This window comes from Podarcis pityusensis (genome assembly GCF_964106645.2).
Source record: "Podarcis pityusensis genome assembly, chromosome: 6".
NCBI classification, from domain to species: domain Eukaryota; kingdom Metazoa; phylum Chordata; class Lepidosauria; order Squamata; family Lacertidae; genus Podarcis; species Podarcis pityusensis.
Window position 1 is genome coordinate 3,558,083 of NC_138030.1, and position 18,654 is coordinate 3,576,736.

General features: G+C 49.1%; 1 protein-coding gene across 1 annotated transcript; it reads left to right on the forward strand.

Annotated features, from left to right (window-relative positions):
• Positions 1 to 4,568: 4,568 nt before the first annotated feature.
• Positions 4,569 to 13,170, forward strand: TRIB3 (tribbles pseudokinase 3). Its single transcript, XM_081011494.1, has 3 exons — positions 4,569 to 4,937; positions 6,938 to 7,230; positions 9,028 to 13,170. Exons 1-3 carry the CDS (start codon positions 4,647 to 4,649, stop codon positions 9,521 to 9,523), a joined length of 1,080 nt encoding a protein of 359 aa, XP_080867620.1. The 5' UTR covers positions 4,569 to 4,646; the 3' UTR covers positions 9,524 to 13,170.
• The last annotated feature ends 5,484 nt before the right edge of the window (positions 13,171 to 18,654 follow it).

Here is an 18,654-nt window from a genome sequence, read left to right on the forward strand (position 1 = left end):
ATGGTCGGCGGTTCGAATCCCCGCGGCGGGGTGAGCTCCCGTTGCTCGGTCCCAGCGCCTGCCAACCTAGCAGTTCAAAAGCACCCTCGGGTGCAAGTAGATAAATAGGGACCGCTTACTAGCGGGAAGGTAAACGGCGTTTCCGTGTGCGGCTCTGGCTCGCCAGAGCAGCTTCGTCACGCTGGCCACGTGACCCGGAAGTGTCTGCGGACGGCGCCGGCTCCTGGCCTATAGAGTGAGATGAGCGCACAACCCTAGAGTCTGTCAAGACTGGCCCGTACGGTCAGGGGTACCTTTACCTTTTCTAACCCTGGTTTAAGTAGTAGTAGTAGTAATAATAATAATAATAATAATAATAATAATAATAATAATAATTTATTACTTATACCCTGCCCATCTGGCCGGGCTTCCCCATCCACTCTGGGCAGCTCCCAACAGGATATTAAAAACACAATAAAAGAGCAAACATTAAAAACTTCCCTAAACAGGGCTGCCTTCAGATGTCTTTTAAAAATCAGATAGTTGTTTATTTCCTTGACATCTGGTGGGAGGGCATTCCACAGGGCGGGCGCCACCACCGAGAAGGCCCTCTGCCTGGTTCCCTGTAACTTGGCTTCTCGTAGGGAGGGAACCGCCAGAAGGCCCTCAGCGCTGGACCTCAGTGTCCGGGTAGAACAATGGGGGTGGAGACGCTCCTTCAGGTATACTGGGACGAGGCCATTTGGAGCTTTAAAGGTCAGCACCAACACTTTGAAATGTGCTCAGAAACATACTGGGAGCCAATGAAGGTCTTTCAGGACCGGTGTTATATGGTCTTGGCGGCCACTCCCAGTCCCCAGTCTGGCTGCCAACATTCTGACCACCTTGCTGTGTGTGATGATTCAATACCCACCCATCCCTGAGGCAAACACCCTCATGCCTCATTGTACATGCAAAACATTGCTTGCCCCATTGTTCTCCCAAGCCATCAGCTTCTGGCACGGGAGGCAGCAAAGACAGCTCATAAACTCTGCCCTCTGATGACTCCTGGGAGCAAACAGGGTTGGCAAGGCTACCTTGGCAGGCTGGCAAATTTCCCTCTACGTTTTGTGGGTGGACTGCACCCAGCAGCGCTGTTTTTACCTTTGCATGCCTGGGCACCGTGGTTTTCTCCCCACACATTGCACAAGTAGCCCCTGCAGAACTCATTGCCACTGTTTATTGTGACGGTCAGTTGCACAGGGAGGGCTGTGTGGGTGGGTGTGCATGTCCCAAGGCCAGATGTAGGTTTGATGAGGCCCTAAGCTACTGAATGGGGCCCTTTATATGTCTAGCTGTCCTTTGTCAACAACAAATTGTCACTGTTTTTTGTCTTGAATATATGCTATATGGTAATTTATGGACCTAATAGGTATCTAAAGCCATTTGCACATAACAGATAGGAGCCTACACAACAGAAAACACTGTTGCTGTATGTAGGTTTTATTTTATTTGTTTTTTAGCTTATATTTTGGAAATGTACATCCAGGTGTTTTTTTCTTTAGTTTTTTTTGGGGGGGGCCAAGGGAGTGGGCCCCTGAGTTATAGCTTGTTTAGCTCAGGGGTCAGCAAACTTTTTCAGCAGGGGGCCGGTCCACTGTCCCTCACACCTTGTGGGGGGCCGGACTATATTTTGAAGGGGGGGAAATGAACGAATTCCTACGCCCCACAAATAACCCAGAGATGCATTTTAAATAAAAGGACACATTCTGCTCATGTAGAATCACGCTGATTCCCGGACCGTCTGTGGGCTGGATTGAGAAGGTGTTTGGGCCGGATCCGGTCCCTAGTTTGCCTACCCATGGATTAGCTTATACGTAAATCTGGCACTGGCAGTGCTGCTAAGTCATGACTTATACAACCAAGTGAAAATTGGTGTTTGTAGCATCTTGAGAGTCAGTCTGCTCTTATTAGGAAGATAAGGTGAGAATGGTAGGGACGAGACTGATTTTGAAAAATTCGGAAGCCGGGCGTGGGGTGGAGACTGTGTAAGACTTTCCACAATGACTTGCGTGGAGCAATGCGCTTTCTGCTAGCACCAGCTGCGAGCTTCAACCCTGCGCTTCCATCCCTCGAAAGCAACTGCCCCAAAGTTTTCAGGCGTATGAGATGATGAAGTGTTTAGCAAAAACTGAAACTCCCAGGGTCCAGAACCTCTGAGGGAGAAACTGTTGCTGGGAGACTCACTTCTTTCTCCTTAATCTTTTTGATTTTTTAAAAAAGTAAATTACATTTGGTGGACACTGCAGAGCAGGCGGTTTTCTGCGGCAGTGGTGTGTGTGGAACTCACCTTCCCCAGAGAATTCTTATTTTGCAGCATTTCTGTCCGGTTGAGGAGGAGATGGGTGAAAAGGTTTCACACTTCCGGTGCTGTTAAATCACTGATGTTGGTTTGAATGGGTGTAAAGGTTTCGTAATGATGCCCTTTTTTTATTACACATTGTTATCAATATGTTAAAAGGGACGCTGGTGGCGCAGTGGGTTAAACCACAGAGCCTAGCACTTCCGGATCAGAAGGTCGGCGGTTCGAATCCCTGCGACGGGGTGAGCTCCCGTTGCCCGGTCCCACGGCGTTTCCGTGCGCTGCTCTGGTTAGCCAGAAGTGGCTTAGTCATGCTGGCCACATGACCCGGAAGCTGTACACCAGCTCCCTTGGCCAGTAAAGCGAGATGAGCGCCACAACCCCAGAGTCAGCCACGACTGGACCTGATGGCCAGGGGTCCCTTTACCTTTTTATCAATATGTTACATATTGTTATCTGGGTGGTTGGTTGTTGTTGTTTTTAAAAACGACAACAATATAGCCTTTAATGCATGGGTAGGCAAACTATGGCCCGGGGGCCGGATCTGGCCCAATCACCTTGTTTTTACATGAGTAGAATGTGTGCTTTTATTTAAAATGCATCTCTGGGTTATTTGTGGGGTATAGGAATTCATTCGTTTCCCCCCCAAAAAATATAGTTCGGCCCCACACTAGGTCTAAGGGACAGTGGACCAGCCCCCTGCTGAAAAAGTTTACTGACCCCTGCTTTAATGTATACTGCTGTCTTCTTCAATGCCCTTTGGGTAGTTCCAGTGCTTTCGCCTCCAAAAAAAGTTTAGGGGTATTCCTATTTCGTCTGAGACTCAGGAAACACAGTGGCAGGAAATGAGGCCGCCATCGCGGGTAGCAACGGAACTGACGATTCACCATGCTAGAGAAGAAACTATTTATTTATTTTCAGTTTCTTCTCCCGTTAGATTCACAAATGTTTATAAATAATAAATAAATATTTTTTTATTTATACCCCGCCCTTCCCAGTTCAGAAAACCGGGCTCAGGGCGGCTAACAACAAATTTAAAACACTTAATTGTAACAGCAGCATAAAATACAGTATAAAAAACATGAATAACTATAAAATTCAAAAATCAATGGGGGGGGGGGAATCTATCCAATAAACATTAGATGATGGGCCAGTGTGGAGGCCAGGGGAGAATTAGCTGTGGGGTCTCAGAGTGGGTGATCTTCATAAAAGGGGAGGGGGAGGGAAGAGAAGGGAAATAAAAGATCAGGCTGAATTCAGATTAAAGGCCAGGCGGAATAGCTCTGTCTTACAGGCCCGGCGGAAGGAAGTTAAATCCTGCAGGGCCCTGGTCTCCTGGGACAGAGCATTCCACAAGGTCGGAGCCATCACTGAGAAGGCCCTGGCCCTGGTGGAGGATAGTCTGACTTCCTTAGGGACCTCTAAACTATGGTTATTCATGGACTTTTAAGTCCTCTGTGGGGCAAACCAGGAGAGGCGGTCCTGTAGATACGAGGGCCCTAAGCCACAAAGGGGTATGCATACCCCTAGGGAAGGAAAGCACTTGGTAGTTCTGTCAATGTTAAATGAGAAATAAGGGCGCTGTTAAGAACCTGAGGCTGACCCCAAAGGCAGACATCCGCCGGTTCTCATGTCCACAATCTCAGTTTCTAAAGATGGCCTGTTGCTTAATACCAGACACTGAGGACTAGTAACAGGGCTAGGAATGGATATCTGTTTATTGCATGAAATTTATATACTGCTTGATTGAAAAAGAAACCTGAAAAAGACCCTGAAAGTGGTTTACAAAAAACACAGTACTGTAGTTTTTCCTTTCATTCCCTTTCTCTTTTTTAGGTCTCTCATTTTCTCGTCTTTTCTTCTTTGTTCTTTTTTAGACTTAAGTAGCTGCTTTCCTTAGTATATTATAAAAAGCTACTTTGTAACGGGTGTGTATCTTTGTATATCTAAGAATAAGTATCCGTAAATAAGTTAACAGAGGGGGAAAGTGGTTTACAAAAATAATAATAATAAAATTTTATCGATAGGAAAAATTAACATCAGTTTAAGATTTTCCAAAAATTAAAGTAGCAATAGACTAAAAACAGATTAAAAACTCGCACCAGCTTTCTAAATATCCGGGTGGGCTTGCCTAAACAAAAATGTGCCGAAAAAATTACAGGAATATCAATAGGCAGGGATTTCCAAAGTTCTGGTGCTGCCACAATAAATGATCAAGTGCAAAATGGGTGTTATACATTAAGGGGTCTTAGCTCCCTTGGTCATCTAGCTGTGCCCCCTTGACCCTTTTGATTAACCCCTTGCTCTCCTAACTTTCCCCCTCCAGATGAGTCTGCTTGCGCAAGAGTGCCCTCTGGTCGTTGCATCGCAGAAGAAGCAGCGGCTGGACTTTGATGATGCATCTGAGACCAGTATCCCAGAAGCCAAGCGCCCGCGTCTCAGCCTGCTGCCAAGCCCAAGCCCTTGCCTCCAACCCCTTGCCTCTAGCCTCCTTCCTGCCACAGAGCGGGAGTCGGGGATATCCCAGATTGGCCCATACATCCTACTGGAGGCCACCGAAGGCGGCCGCTGCTACAGGGCTGTGGACAGACATATGGAGGCAGAATACATCTGCAAGGTAGGAAACCTGCTGGAGAAAAGGGTGTTTTGTTAACCCTTTGTTGAAAAAGGAAGAGTCCTTTAAAGGCAAACAACTTTATAACGGTGCATAATAGTCATTTGTGGACTAGAGTCTATAATAATAATAATAAATTTTTATTTATACCCCGCCCTCCCTGGCCAGAGCTGGGCTCAGGGCAGCTAACATCAGTAAAATTACAATAAAAACAATGGGGGGGGCAATTTAAAATACAGGTTAAAAATACAATTTAAAATGCAGCCTCATTTTAATAGTAGCCCATAGATCAAAACCCTAAGGGGAGGGAAACATAAGGGTCAGACTGAGTCCAAACCAAAGGCCAGGCGGAACAGCTCTGTCTTGCAGGCCCTGCGGAAAGATGTCAAGTCCCGCAGGGCCCTGGTCTCTTGTGACAGAGCGTTCCACCAAGTCGGGGCCAGTACTGAAAAGGCCCTGGCCCTAGTGGAGACCAATCTAACCACCTTGCGACTTGGGACCTCCAAAGTGTTGTCATTTGTGGACCTTAAGGTCCTCTGCGGGGCATACCAGGAGAGGCGGTCCCGTAGGTACGTGGGTCCTAGGCTGCATTAGGCTTTAAAGGTCAAAACCAGCACCTTAAACCTGACCCTGTACTCCACTGGGAGCCAGTGAAGTTGGTAAAGCACTGGATGAATGTGATCCCCGTAAGGAGCCTCACCGCGGCATTCTGCACCCGCTGGAGTTTCTGGGTCAGAATGATTATGCCAACCTTTGCCCAGCCGGTGCCCTCTATATGATTTGGACGCACACTGACTGTGGCTAATAGGAGCTGCAATCCAAAACGTCTGGAGGGCACCGGCTTGGCGAAGCTGCCTTATGCCATGATAAATTTGGGCGTCTTTTATGAAGTGCCACAATATTATTTTCCCCAAGGATGCCATTTTTGGCAGAGCTGCTAGCGGCTGAGCTACGCTGACACCTGCTGGCTGAACATGGAATGTCATGCCCGCTTTGAGTTGGCCATTGTTTCTGAAAAACTCCCTTTCCTCCAACTCCCAACTCACCAAGTTTACTTATGTACTATGAAAAGACTTGAGGATTATGTGCTTTTGGAGGGGGGGGGGGTGTTCTCTTTGGAAGGAGGGAAGCCCAGCTCCCCTATAAGCTCCTCTGCCTTAAGCTCACCAAAGACTTTAATTTTCCAACATCGATTTTATTTTCTGTGGCACTTTTTCTCTGGGCACTTTTTTGGGGAATTACTGAACCATGGACAAAAATGGCCACAACTCTATTGGTGCAGAATGAAAGGGGAGTCAAATAAAGAAAGGACACGCACACGGACACACACACACACACTTTTCTCTAAAGTGTTTCTATTAAACGGAGAATTATTATTTTTCTCCAGTTAGGGCCCAGCAAGATATACAGAGAAAAAAATGCAAGGTTTTCTGTCGCTGGACAATAAAATAGCTGTTTCTTATTTAATAAAGGTGGTGATTACAAAGTAATGTCAATCGCAGGGCAATGCCATCCATGTCTAATTGAAAGTAAAGCCATAATTCACACTTTCATATATGCAATATATAAGAGTAGAAGCAACGAAAAGTATCCATTTAAAAACCTCAAAAAGCCAAGAAATACTGATGGGTTAAAAAGCGAAAATTAACATTGGAAAGGAGTGTCTAAACAATAATGACATCTGAAAGAAGGGAACGTATTTTATGCATTAGCATTTTTTTGGTGGAGAGAAAAACAGAAAAACACACTTAACAAGGCTAGCCATGCCTACTCTGAAGTAAGTCCCATTGTGTTCAAGGGGCCCTGATTCTAGGTAGAAGTGAACGATAGCTTTACTTCCAAGCAGACATGGATAGGATTGAGCTGTTAAGAGTGCCCATGCATTTGTCTTTTAAAGCCACCACTGCCTACTGTGGCAGCGAGTTCCACAGGTTAACTGTGCGCTGCTTTTGCGCTTGTTCTGCTCATTTGCTTCCTTGTAACAATTTGCTCCTTCTTTTTAGGTCTATCCAGCCAAGAGCTACCCAGAGGCGCTGGCCCCTTACGCCGCCCTTCCAGCGCATCCCAACATCGCCCGTGTGGCGGATGTGATTGTTGGGGACCAGAACATTTATGTCTTCTTCCAGCCTGGGAGGGACGACATGCATAACTATGTGCGGCGGTGCAAGCGCCTTCCCGAGCCCGAGGCTGCTGTCCTCTTCCGTCAGATGGCCAAAGCGGTCGCCCACTGCCACCAGCACGGTGTGGTCCTCAGAGACCTCAAACTGCGGAAATTCGTGTTTGCTGACCGAGAAAGGTGAGGGGGTGAGAAGGGGCATCTGTTGACACTTTCCTGCTCACTTGATCAGCTCCACTGGACATTATGCGCGGCACGAGCGCATCAGAGGCGCATTTAACTTGGGCACTTTCAACCATAGGCTGGCTGGTGGAAACTGCCGCGAGCCAGCCAGTATGAAATCACACCGAGAAAGCTGTTTCTTGTTTAATAAAGGCGGCGATTACAAAGTAAAACCAATTGCACGGCAATCCCATCCATGTCTAGTTGAAAGTAAAGCCATAATTCACATCTACCTGGGAGCTGTGCCCCTTGAACACGATGGAACTTACTTCTGAATAGACATGGTTGTTCAGAATATTCACTTGTGGCCCACCCTCCAATTGCTAATGCACAGAATCAGGATATTTCTGGAGTTAACGCTTTATTAGCAAAACAGGATCTGCACAGGAGTGTCAGGCCTAATAAGCGCAGCAACTCAGGTCTTGCCCCCATGTACCGGTTGCCAAGGCTAAAGTTCCCCACCTCCCTAAAGATTATATCTCCTCTCCAGGGTGTTTTGCAAGCAATCAGAGACTGTGCCTGTATATCCTTCCGTTCCTTTGCTCCTCTCACTTCATACCTCTCCTGGTTCTGGGAGACCAGGCAGGAAGAGAGCTTGTTGCAGCAGGAAGGGAAGAAACCTGTGCCTCTTCACCAGCCAGACTCCTCTCTGCCTCTTGTCTCCCTCATCCCACCCTCCTGCTTCCACTTCTGCCTCTGATTCTGGACTGCTCTCTGCCACAGACTCTCCCCGCTCACTAAGCCCTGTTGCCACTTCAGCTTCCGACACCTTCTCTTCCCTGTCTTCTCCCTCTGACCACTCATTGTCGTCCCATTATGACGACGTGAGCCTTCCTCCCTTGGGGGTTCTCCAGGCTCCCACCATTCCTCTGCATCCACCCAGTCCAGGACAGCAAGTAAACTCTCCAAGGCGGAGAGCTTAAAAGCTCTTTTTGCAATGGGTCTGCTTAGGGTTACCCAGTGCGTAAAGTGCTTTTAAGCTCTCTCTAGGCTCTGAGAGTGCTCAGAATGCTCTTCCTTCCTTCCTTCCTTCCTCCAACCCATTAGCTGCAGGGTGGTTCCAAGGATTTGGGTACAAGAAATTACCCTGTACATGTAGGACCCTTGGAACTGAACTCATGCATAAGTAAGATGCAATCGTACTGTTCAGTACTCAGGTTTATGGCTTATTGCAGATTGACTGATCCAAATTAAGTGTCCAGAGTTGTTTTTAAAATGTTTGTGCCATACCTGCCTATATTCCTCCTAAAATGTCTTGTGCTTCTTCCCCAACAGAATCATTCAAATAATTCAAGGGGCGGGGAGGAGAACCCAAACTCCTTAAAACCAAGAAAAGGGGGGGATCCATCAGTTATACAACCAAACTGTGAATCTGCTCCCAAGCTTGACTGATCCATCCCTATTGCAGAATTCAGCTTTCCCAGTTGTAAAATTAGGGGTGCTTTTCCATTGTACAGTCACACCTCAGGCTGAAGTAGTTTCGGGATGAATATTTTCAGGTTGCGCTCCGCGGTGACCCGGAAGTAAGAGAGTGTGTTACTTCTGGGTTTTGCCACTTGCGCATGCGCAGATGCTCAAAATGACGTCAGCGCATGCGCAGAAGCGGCGCAGTCACGTCTTACGTTTGCTTCAGGATGCGAACGGGGCTCCGGAATGGATCCTGTTCGCATCCCGAGGTACCACTGTATTCCATTGTATTCTGCCTTTGAGTGATCTCTGGCTCCTGGCTAACTCTCCCCTTGGATTTCTGGCCAGATCCAAACTGCTGCTGGAGAATCTGGAGGACTCGTGTTTGCTGAAAGGTCCCGACGACTCCTTGGAGGACAAGCATGGCTGCCCGGCCTACGTGGGTCCCGAGATCCTCAGCTCCAAGGCGTCCTACTCTGGCAAGGCTGCTGACATCTGGAGCCTGGGCGTGGTGCTCTATACCCTCCTCGTGGGGTGCTACCCCTTCCAAGACACCAAACCCCTGTCTCTCTTTGGCAAGATCCGCCGCGGGCGCTTTGCCGTCCCCGAAGACCTCTCGCCCAAAGCCTGCTGCCTCATCCGCTGCCTCCTGCGAAAGGACCCATCTGAGAGGCTGACGGCCAGCGGGATCCTCTTGCACCCATGGCTGGCTCCTGGCAGCACCCCCGAGGGCTCGTGGAGTGGCCCCTCCAGAGATCCGGGGCTGGAGCAGGTGGTCCCAGACGTGGGGGGCTTGAGGGAGGTCAAGGCCAAAGAGGAAGAGGAGGGAGGCCTGTACAGCTGAGCCGCCAAGGAGAACGAGATGGACAAAAAAGCAACAGGGTGACTCTTGTCTTGACTTGACTAGCCATGAACCAAGGGAGGGAGACCCCCTCTCACCCTTCAGTTCCCTTGCTAGGATCATGCCCCAGAAAGAAGTGTCTTCATTTGCCAGCAAACTGGGAGGACGGGTGCTTTGACATCCAGGTCAGGGACGATGGCGGGCGTCAGCACCTTCCTCGCATCACGGCGCACGCTTCGTGGCGCACTCCTCGTTCGCATGTGCCAAAGGACCATTCCGGAACTCTTGATCCCCACCAGCAAAACTCTCCTGCGTTGAGAAAGGGGTGCTTCTCAGCAGCCCTGCAGGACTCCGAAACTAAGGCCTGGAGCTCCGAGCCGCTGTTCTCGCAGAACGACTTGTTGGCAAAAGAGGTTCAGGTTGCAAAAGGATGGATTGATTGCAAGATCAAGGACTGGGAATTTGTGACCGTTTGCCTCGGTCAAATTGCCGGACTGGTTTTTTGTTTTGAACAGAAAGCGACTGTAAAGACACTCTCTTGCTGCAGTCCGGCTGCCATTTTTGGGAGAAGTCGTTCCCCGTTCCGCAGTGCCGAGCGAAAGTATGCCTTGCCTGGGGGGCCCAGATGCCTTGTGAGGGAGGAGGGCAGGGTGCCAGCCTTGGAGGGAAGGGGCTGGGGTAAGCAGCTGTGTGCAGTCTCCTCCCCCCTCTTTTGACAACTCCTAGAAAACCTGTGGCCTTAAACAACTACACACACCCCCCGCCCAGTTTTCACCACAGTGCCTCCAATTTCTGCCCTTAAAATGAGGTTCCCGGTGGGCCTCGTGGGCCTTAACTTTTTCTCTACTTGAATTTACCTCAGTACTTGACAGTTTTCGGGGGTGCCTGGTTGTGCTGCCAGCCCCCAGCCTGAGACCTTCCCCACGGTGCCTTTCCTACTTGCCTCCCCAGGGCTGAAGGAGAAACTCAGCCACGCTAGGTGGAGCTGGATCTTAAAAGCCTTGTAAAATCAAACACGTGCCTCCGTCTTGCTTTCTTCGTGGGGTGCTACCCCTTCTGGGGTGCCCTGAATATTGCACCACATCTCTAACCTCCATTTTTGAAAAACCAGAACTTCATTCCCACCCCAGTATTCCACGAAACGGTCCATTGCTGGTCGTTTGAACCACAAGGAGGAGGAGGGTTGCCAACGCTCAAAGTGCGGTCCCTTTGCAGGGGTCTACAGGCTTCTCTTGCCAACATTTGTGGGTGCTGGAACCCCAGCACACCCCTATTGTCCTTGGCCTTTTGCAGGGCACCCATGCTTGGGGGCCTGCATAGATTTTTCTCTATTTTTTTTATTGGGGGTTGGTTGGTGAGGCAACACTGCAAGAGGAAGCATTTCTGACAAAAACAGGCAAAATGTATAGGCATATGGTAGACGCTCGGATTGCAAACGTGATCCGTGCAGCATGCACGTTCGCAACCCGCAGCGGCGCGTCTATGCATGCGTGGGTTGTGATTCAGCGCTTCTGCACATGCGCAAAGCGTGATTTAGCGCATGCGCGACCGCCGAAACCCGGAAGTAACCTGTTCCGGTACTTCCGGGTTTCGGCGGTCAGTAACCCGAAAAAACACAACCTGAAGCATCTGTAACCTGAGGTATGACTGTATATCTCAGGTTCTACAAATCCTCAAGACACACCGACCCCATTCGTTGACGGCTTTCTTTAAACTGTCACGGCTTTGCCCAAAGAACCCTGGAAGCGGCAGATTCTCTTTGCAAAGCTGCAGTTCTCAGGATTATTGAGGAGTTGCCATGCCAGTGTGGGACAAGAGTACAGTTTGGAGGCTGGGAAAGGTGGTGGTGGGGATCGATAGTGGGCAAACTTCACCCCTTGCCGACCCACATGTCCCCATTGAAAAGCAACTGCCGCCAGCCTACCCTGTTCCGGAGCAGGATTTGGTAGGGTGGGGGGTGGTCAGACCTAAAGAGATTCTGCTGCCTTAGCAAGTGCAGTTTCCAAACAGAAACCCCGCAGCCTTGGAGCTAGGGAGGGTGGCAGGGATCTCTGCACATGGGCAGGAGACTGTCTCTACCCTTCTCTTGAGCTGTTCCAAACTGCCTTAGCACAGCCTTCTCCAAAAACCTGGCACCCTCTCAACATTTTGGGCTCCCGTCGGCACTGGCTGTGGCTGATGGGAACTGGAACCCAAACATTGGGAAGGTGCGAGGTGAGAAAGGGCTGGAGTTAGCCCCACATGCCAGAGGGCCCTGGCACGCTCACCGAGGCGGGCACCAATGTGGTGGGCTGTTTCGCCTGGAGTCAGAAGGGCTGTCGAGCAGGATCCTGACACATACTTCAGGGTCTCTCTCCTCTGCCCCATGCCAGCTCTGCCCTCCCAAGTTTGCGGTGGGAAAACAGGATGTTGCATTCCCACCCCCCATGATGGAAAGCCAGCTTTTAATCTCTCTGTCTCCCTGGGACCTGAAAGGTCAGGTGTCCCTTAAGACATGGTTGCAGAACTGGTTTTAAGAGACATTCCTTCTACTCTGGGAATTGTCCCTCCTGGAAGGGGGCTGGGCACCTCTCACAAGGCTCTCAGCACATCAGAAGAGCTTGCTGGATAGGAACACAGGAAGCCGTCTTACATTGAGTGAGACCATTGGTCCATCCAGCTCCATACTGTGTACACTGGCTGGCAGCAGCTCTGAAAGGTTTGAGGCAGCAGTCTCTCATAACCCCACAGGGAGCGAATCTGGGACCTTCTGCATGCAAACTGGGCCAGTGACCCATCTTAAACCCGCACCTTAAAGTGGCCAAGCGAATTTGTTGTTTAGTCATTTAGTTGTGTCCTACTCTTTGTGACCCCCTGGACCAGAGCACGCCAGGCACTCCTGTCTCCCACTGCCTCCGGCAGTTTGGTCAAACTCATGCTGGTAGCTTCGAGAACACTGTCCAACCATCTTGTCCTCTGTCGTCCCCTTCTCCTTGTGCCCTCCATCTTTCCCAACATCAGGGTCTTGTCCAGGGAGTCTTCTCTTCTCATGAGGTGGCCAAAGTCTTGGAGCCTCAGCTTCAGGATCTGTCCTTCCAGTGAGCACTCAGGGCTGATTTCCTTCAGAATGGAGAGGTTTTGGGAAACCTGCAAGCGGGAGCTGATCACAACAGCAACCTCCCAGCATCCTTTGGGAGGGAGCTTTGACGGTTGAGCTGCTGCAAAAACGGGCGCACGGTTCTGCCCTCGGGGTGACTTTTTGTTTATGCAGGGAGGGCGTGTTGGAACCGGTGCGGGCAGACGCCTCGGGCGAAAAAAGCCCAGCTTCTGATCAGCAAACCTTGGATACAAGGGTGAAACTGGGGGAGCTGGAACCCTGCTGGTGCTTTCAAGGGAGAGCGAAAAGGGTCAGTGATTTGGCTCCTTTGGAAATAATACTCTCTGGTTCACACGCAGCCAAAGATGCTCCAGTTCTGGTTTAGTCCTTCCTGCCTCTGCCTCTTCCTCCCCCCCCCCCAGCCGCCCGTCATCCTCCCTTGGTGCAAATGTAGCTTTCATACCTGACCAAGTAATGACACTACCATTGGGAGAGGCCTTCTGTGTTGTTTTTTTAACAGAATGAATTCGCCTATTTTTCTGTCTCTTGGAAATTAAAAGATGTATTGATTTGCTGTCGAGAGTATCATTGCAGCGGACCTCTGTTGCAGTTTGATTCCCCTGCAAGGACGGATGTTGCTGGACTCTGGTGCCGCTCTCCCAGGCCAGGCAATTGGCCCGTCTTGGCACCTTCTGGTTTCTGGAGCGATTCTCCATGCCCAGCCTCTTGGGCTGAGAGAAACCTTTCCCAGCACCTGCCAGGAATTGAACATGACCTTTTTCAGTGGGATGCATTCCAATGGTTCGCCAGGCCAGAGGCCAAAGTAGGACAAGGAATGAATGTAGCCTAATTTCTATATACACGCCCCCCCCCTTTCTATACAGACAAGCAAAACATGATCAGAGTTTAAGGATATATTTGACTCGAGCAGAAACAAGGAGGATGTGAAGTGGAGCTGATTGTGGCCTGGGCCCAAATGTATACAGTGGTACCTCGGGTTACAGACGCTTCAGGTTACAGACACTTCAGGTTACACACTCCGCTAACCCAGAAATAGTAGCTCGGGTTAAGAACTTTGCTTCAGGATGAGAACAGAAATTGTGCGCCGGCGGCAGCAGCAGGCCCCATTAACTAAAGTGGTGCTTCAGCTTAAGAACAGTTTCAGGTTAAGAACAGACCTCCGGAACGAATTAAGTACTTAACCCGAGGTACCACTGTCATCTAATTGCCAAATGGCACCTTAAACCTAGGTTGCAGTTGCCACAACAGAATGCCTAGGCACCGTATTTTGTTTTTGCAGTGCATTATTATTGGGGACAAGGGTGGCGCTGTGGGTTAAACCACAGAGCCTAGCACTTGCCGATCAGAAGGTTGGCGGTTCAAATCCCCGCGACGGGGTGAGCTCCCATTTCTCGGTCCCTGCTCCTGACAACCTAGCAGTTCAAAAGAATGTCAAAGTGCAAGTAGATAAGAAGAAGAAGAAGAAGAAGAAGAAGAAGAAGAGTTTGGATTTGATATCCCGCCTTTCACTCCCTTTAAGGAGTCTCAAAGCAGCTAACATTCTCCTTTCCCTTCCTCCCCCTCAACAAACACTCTGTGAGGTGAGTGGGGCTGAGAGACTTCAAAGAAGTGTGACTGGCCCAAGGTCACCCAGCAGCTGCATGTGGAGGAGCGGAGACGCGAACCCAGTTCCCCAGATTACGAGACTACTGCTCTCAACCACTACACCACACATAGGTACCACTCCGGCGGGAAGGTAAAGGGCGTTTCCGTACGCTGCTCTGGTTCGCCAGAAGCGGCTTAGTCATGCTGGCCACATGACCTGGAAGCTGTACACCAGCTCCCTCGGCCAGTAAAGCAAGATGAGCGCTGCAACCCCAGAGTCGGCCATGACTGGACTTAATGGTCAGGGGTCCCTTTACCTTTTATTATTATTATTAAATATTATTCCACTTTATATTTTAAAGAACAAATCCCACAGCAGTTTACAACACATTAAAACATCAAATAAAACAATCCAGAATAAAACAAATTCAAGATTCAAGGAAAATATTTTAGATCCTTTTCTAAGTGACTTTTTTTGCTTTCTCCAGTCGCCAGCCTGGCATCCGAAGATCCCCTGTGTGTTTACAATTTTACCTGCACCAGTCGCAAAACACACCTGGCTAATTTCTAACACTGGGCCTGGGGGCTGAGGCGTGGAGGGCAGCATTCAGCCCCCAGGCCTGAGGTTAACCCTTTTGATCCCGTGTGGCTTTAAAAGTTAAAAACTGGTCTGCTGGAAGCAAAACAGACTCGCCATAGGTGAGTTTCTGTTTACGAGCCTGAGATGAGTACTTATATTTTTTTGGCTACATTTATCCCCCCACCCCAAGGAACTGTGGGTGGCATGTACATACCCAACTCTCTTATCCAGCCTTCCTAAAACCTGGTGCCTTCCTGGTGTTTGAGAGGACAATTTCAAACCTCTGGAAGTTTGGGACTGAAACTCCATTGTTGTTGTTTAGTTGTTTAGTCGTGTCCGACTCTTCGTGACCCCATGGACCAGAGCATGCCAGGCACTCCTGTCTTCCTCTGCCTCCCGCAGTTAGGTCAAACTCATGCTGGTAGCTTCGAGAACACTGTCCAACCATCTCGTCCTCCGTCGTCCCCTTCTCCTTGTGCCCTCCATCTTTCCCAACATCAGGGTCTTTTCCAGGGAGTCTTCTCTTCTCATGAGGTGGCCAAAGTCTTGGAGCCTTAGCTTCAGGATCTGTCCTTCCAGTGAGCACTCAGGGCTGATTTCCTTAAGAATGGATAGGTTTGATCTTCTTGCAGTCCATGGGACTCTCAAGAGTCTCCAGCACCAGAGTTCAAAAGCATCCATTCTCTGGTGATCAGCCTTCTTTATGGTCCAGCTCTCACTTCCACACATCACTACTGGGAAAACCATAGCTTTAACTATACGGACCTTTGTTGGCAAGGTGATGTCTCTGCTTTTTAAGATACTGTCTAGGTTTGTCACCGGCAAGCCACTCCAGTATCCCTGCCAAGAAAACTCCATGGACAAAGACAACAGGAAACTCCATTGAATGATGAGATGCCCAAAGCATCCAGAGAGCACCAGGTTGGCAAAGGCTGTGCTAAGCTGACGTGTTCTTCTTATGTCTCATACCCCACAAATACAGAATAGCCTGTCAGAACTTCCTGCCTCTCTCTCCCACCCACAGGCTTGAATATAGAAGGGTGGTGTGAAGGAGCAATTCACAAATCTATATCTGAACCAGGGCTGGGCCCTGGAACCTATTTTCTGTTCCTGGACTGGAAAATACATAGAATCATAGAATCATAGAGTTGGAAGAGACCACAAGGGCCATCGAGTCCAACCCCCTGCCAAGCAGGAAACACCATCAGAGCACTCCTGACATATGGTTGTCAAGCCTCTGCTTAAAGACCTCCAAAGAAGGAGACTCCACCACACTCCTTGGCAGCAAATTCCACTGTCGAACAGCTCTTACTGTCAGGAAGTTCTTCCTAATGTTTAGGTAGAATCTTCTTTCTTGTAGTTTGGAACCATTGCTCCGTGTCCACTTCTCTGGAGCAGCAGAAAACAACCTTTCTCCCTCCTCTATGTGACATGGCTATCATATCACCCCTTAACCTCCTCTTCTCCAGGCTAAACATGCCCAGCTCCCTTAGCCGTTCCTCATAAGACATCATTTCCAGGCCTTTGACCATTTTGGTTGCCCTCCTCTGGACACGTTCCAGTTTGTCAGTGTCCTTCTTGAACTGTGGTGCCCAGAACTGGACACAGTACTCCAGGTGAGGTCTGACCAGAGAAGAATACAGTGGCACTATTACTTCCCTTGATCTAGATGCTATACTCCTATTGATGCAGCCCAGAATTGCATTGGCTTTTTTAGCTGCCGCGTCACACTGTTGGCTCATGTCAAGTTTGTGGTCAACCAAGACTCCTAGATCCTTTTCACATGTACTGCTCTCAAGCCAGGTGTCACCCATCTTGTATTTGTGCCTCTCATTTTTTTTGCCCAAGTGCAATACTTTACATTTCTCCCTGTTAAAATTCATCTTGTTTGTTTTTGCCCAGATCTCTAATCTGTCAAGGTCGTTTTGAAGTGTGATCCTGTCCTCTGGGGTGTTAGCCACCCCTCCCAGTTTGGTGTCATCTGCAAATTTGATCAGGATGCCCTTGAGTCCATCATCCAAGTCGTTGATAAAGATGTTGAATAAGACCGGGCCCAAGACAGAACCCTGTGGCACCCCACTAGTCACTCTTCTCCAGGATAAAGAGGAACCATTGATGAGCACCCTTTTGGTTCGGTCAGTCAGCCAGTTACAAATCCACTGAGTGGTAGCATAGTCAAGACTGCATTTTACCAGCTTCTTTACAAGAATATCATGGGGCACCTTGTCAAATGCCTTGCTGAAATCAAGGTAGGCTACATCCACTGCGTTCCCTTCATCTACCAGGCTTGTAATTCTGTCAAAAAACGAGATCAGGTTAGTCTGACATGACTTATTTTTCAGAAATCCATGCTGACTATTGGTGATCACAGCATTCCTTTCTAGGTGCTCACAGACTGTTTGCTTAATGATCTGCTCCAGAATCTTCCCTGGTATTGATGTCAGACTGACTGGGCGGTAATTATTTGGGTCCTCTCTTTTCCCCTTTTTGAAAATAGGGACAACATTTGCCCTCCTCCAGTCTGCCGGGAATTCGCCTGTTCTCCAGGAATTCTCAAAGATGACTGCCAGTGGTTCTGAGATCACATCTGCCAGTTCTTTTAATACTCTTGGATGCAGTTCATCTGGCCCTGGAGACTTGAATACATCTAAACTAGCCAAGTATTCTTGTACTATCTCCTTAGTTACTCTGGGCTGTGTTTCCTTTGCTGAATCATTTGCTCCAAATTCTTCAGGTTGGGCATTGTTTTCTTTATTGGAGAAGACTGAGGCAAAGAAGGCATTGAGGAGTTCAGCCCTTTCTGTGTCCCGTTTGCATTTCACCATCTTCTCCTCTGAGTGACCCCACTGTTTCTTTGTTCTTCCTTAAGTCCAGTCACAGTTGACTGTGGGGTTGCGGCGCTCATCTCGCTTTCAGGCCGAGGGAGCCGGCGTTTGTCCGCAGACAGTTTTTCCAGGTTATGTGGCTAGCATGACTAAGCCGCTTCTGGCGCAATGGAAGACCGAAACCAGAGCAGTGCACAGAAATGCCGTTTACCTTTCCGCCAGAGCAGTACCTATTTATCTACTTGCACTGGCATGCTTTCGAACTGCTAGGTTGTCAGGAGCTGGAACCGAGCAATGGGAGCTCACCCCGTTGCAGGGATTCGAACCGCCAACCTTCTGACCTGGGCGTACGCAGTTCTAAATTCGGTAGGGGGGAAAGCAGGATTCTGCAAACCATTCACCAATGCACATTTGTACAGTTCCTGCTTTCCTGGAAGAACTACAGGAGCAAATGACAGAATGCTAGCAAGCAAACTGCGGAGTTTGGGATCTTGAAAGCTGCCCTTGCAGAAGTGCTGTTCTAGATCTGAGGGCTCCCTTGGACAAAAAACAAGGACACCAGCCAGGAATACCAGAGCAAAACAGCAGTCAGTAGGCTTGGTCTTTATTGAAGACTGTCACGACAGGACTCCCACCTGCCACAAGGTGGAACAAGATGGAAGCCCCCAACAAAAGAGCCCCCAAACTTTTATTAGCTGCTAATCCCCATGTTACACCCCCCAAACTACATCACTCATACATCGTGGTTACATCATGAAAGGGGAGGTCTGGTGGCAGTAATCTGAGCATCCTGGACCCTGCCCCCTGGTTCCCCTTGCCCTCCACCAAACACCCATCAAGTGTAACAAAAGAGATTTTTACATTTCTAGAGAGGTCCTTTTGGAGCAAAGCCACAACAACAACAACCGAGATCTACGGCAGCATATGTGAAGCTTTCGTGAGCTCGCGTCTCCTTTACCAGAGGCGTAAATAAAATGTGAGCCAAGGTTGGCAGGTGCAGACATGTAAGCAGTGAGGTCGGAGGGAAATGAAATACAGAAAGGAAAAG

Coding starts and splice junctions, on each gene's coding strand:
- TRIB3 (XM_081011494.1), top strand. CDS start 4,647: ATGAGTCTGCTTGCGCAAGAGTGCCCTCTGGTCGTTGCATCGCAGAAG. Junction 4,938..6,937: donor AGGCAGAATACATCTGCAAG/GTAGGAAACCTG, acceptor CCTTCTTTTTAG/GTCTATCCAGCCAAGAGCTA. Junction 7,231..9,027: donor GTGTTTGCTGACCGAGAAAG/GTGAGGGGGTGA, acceptor ATTTCTGGCCAG/ATCCAAACTGCTGCTGGAGA.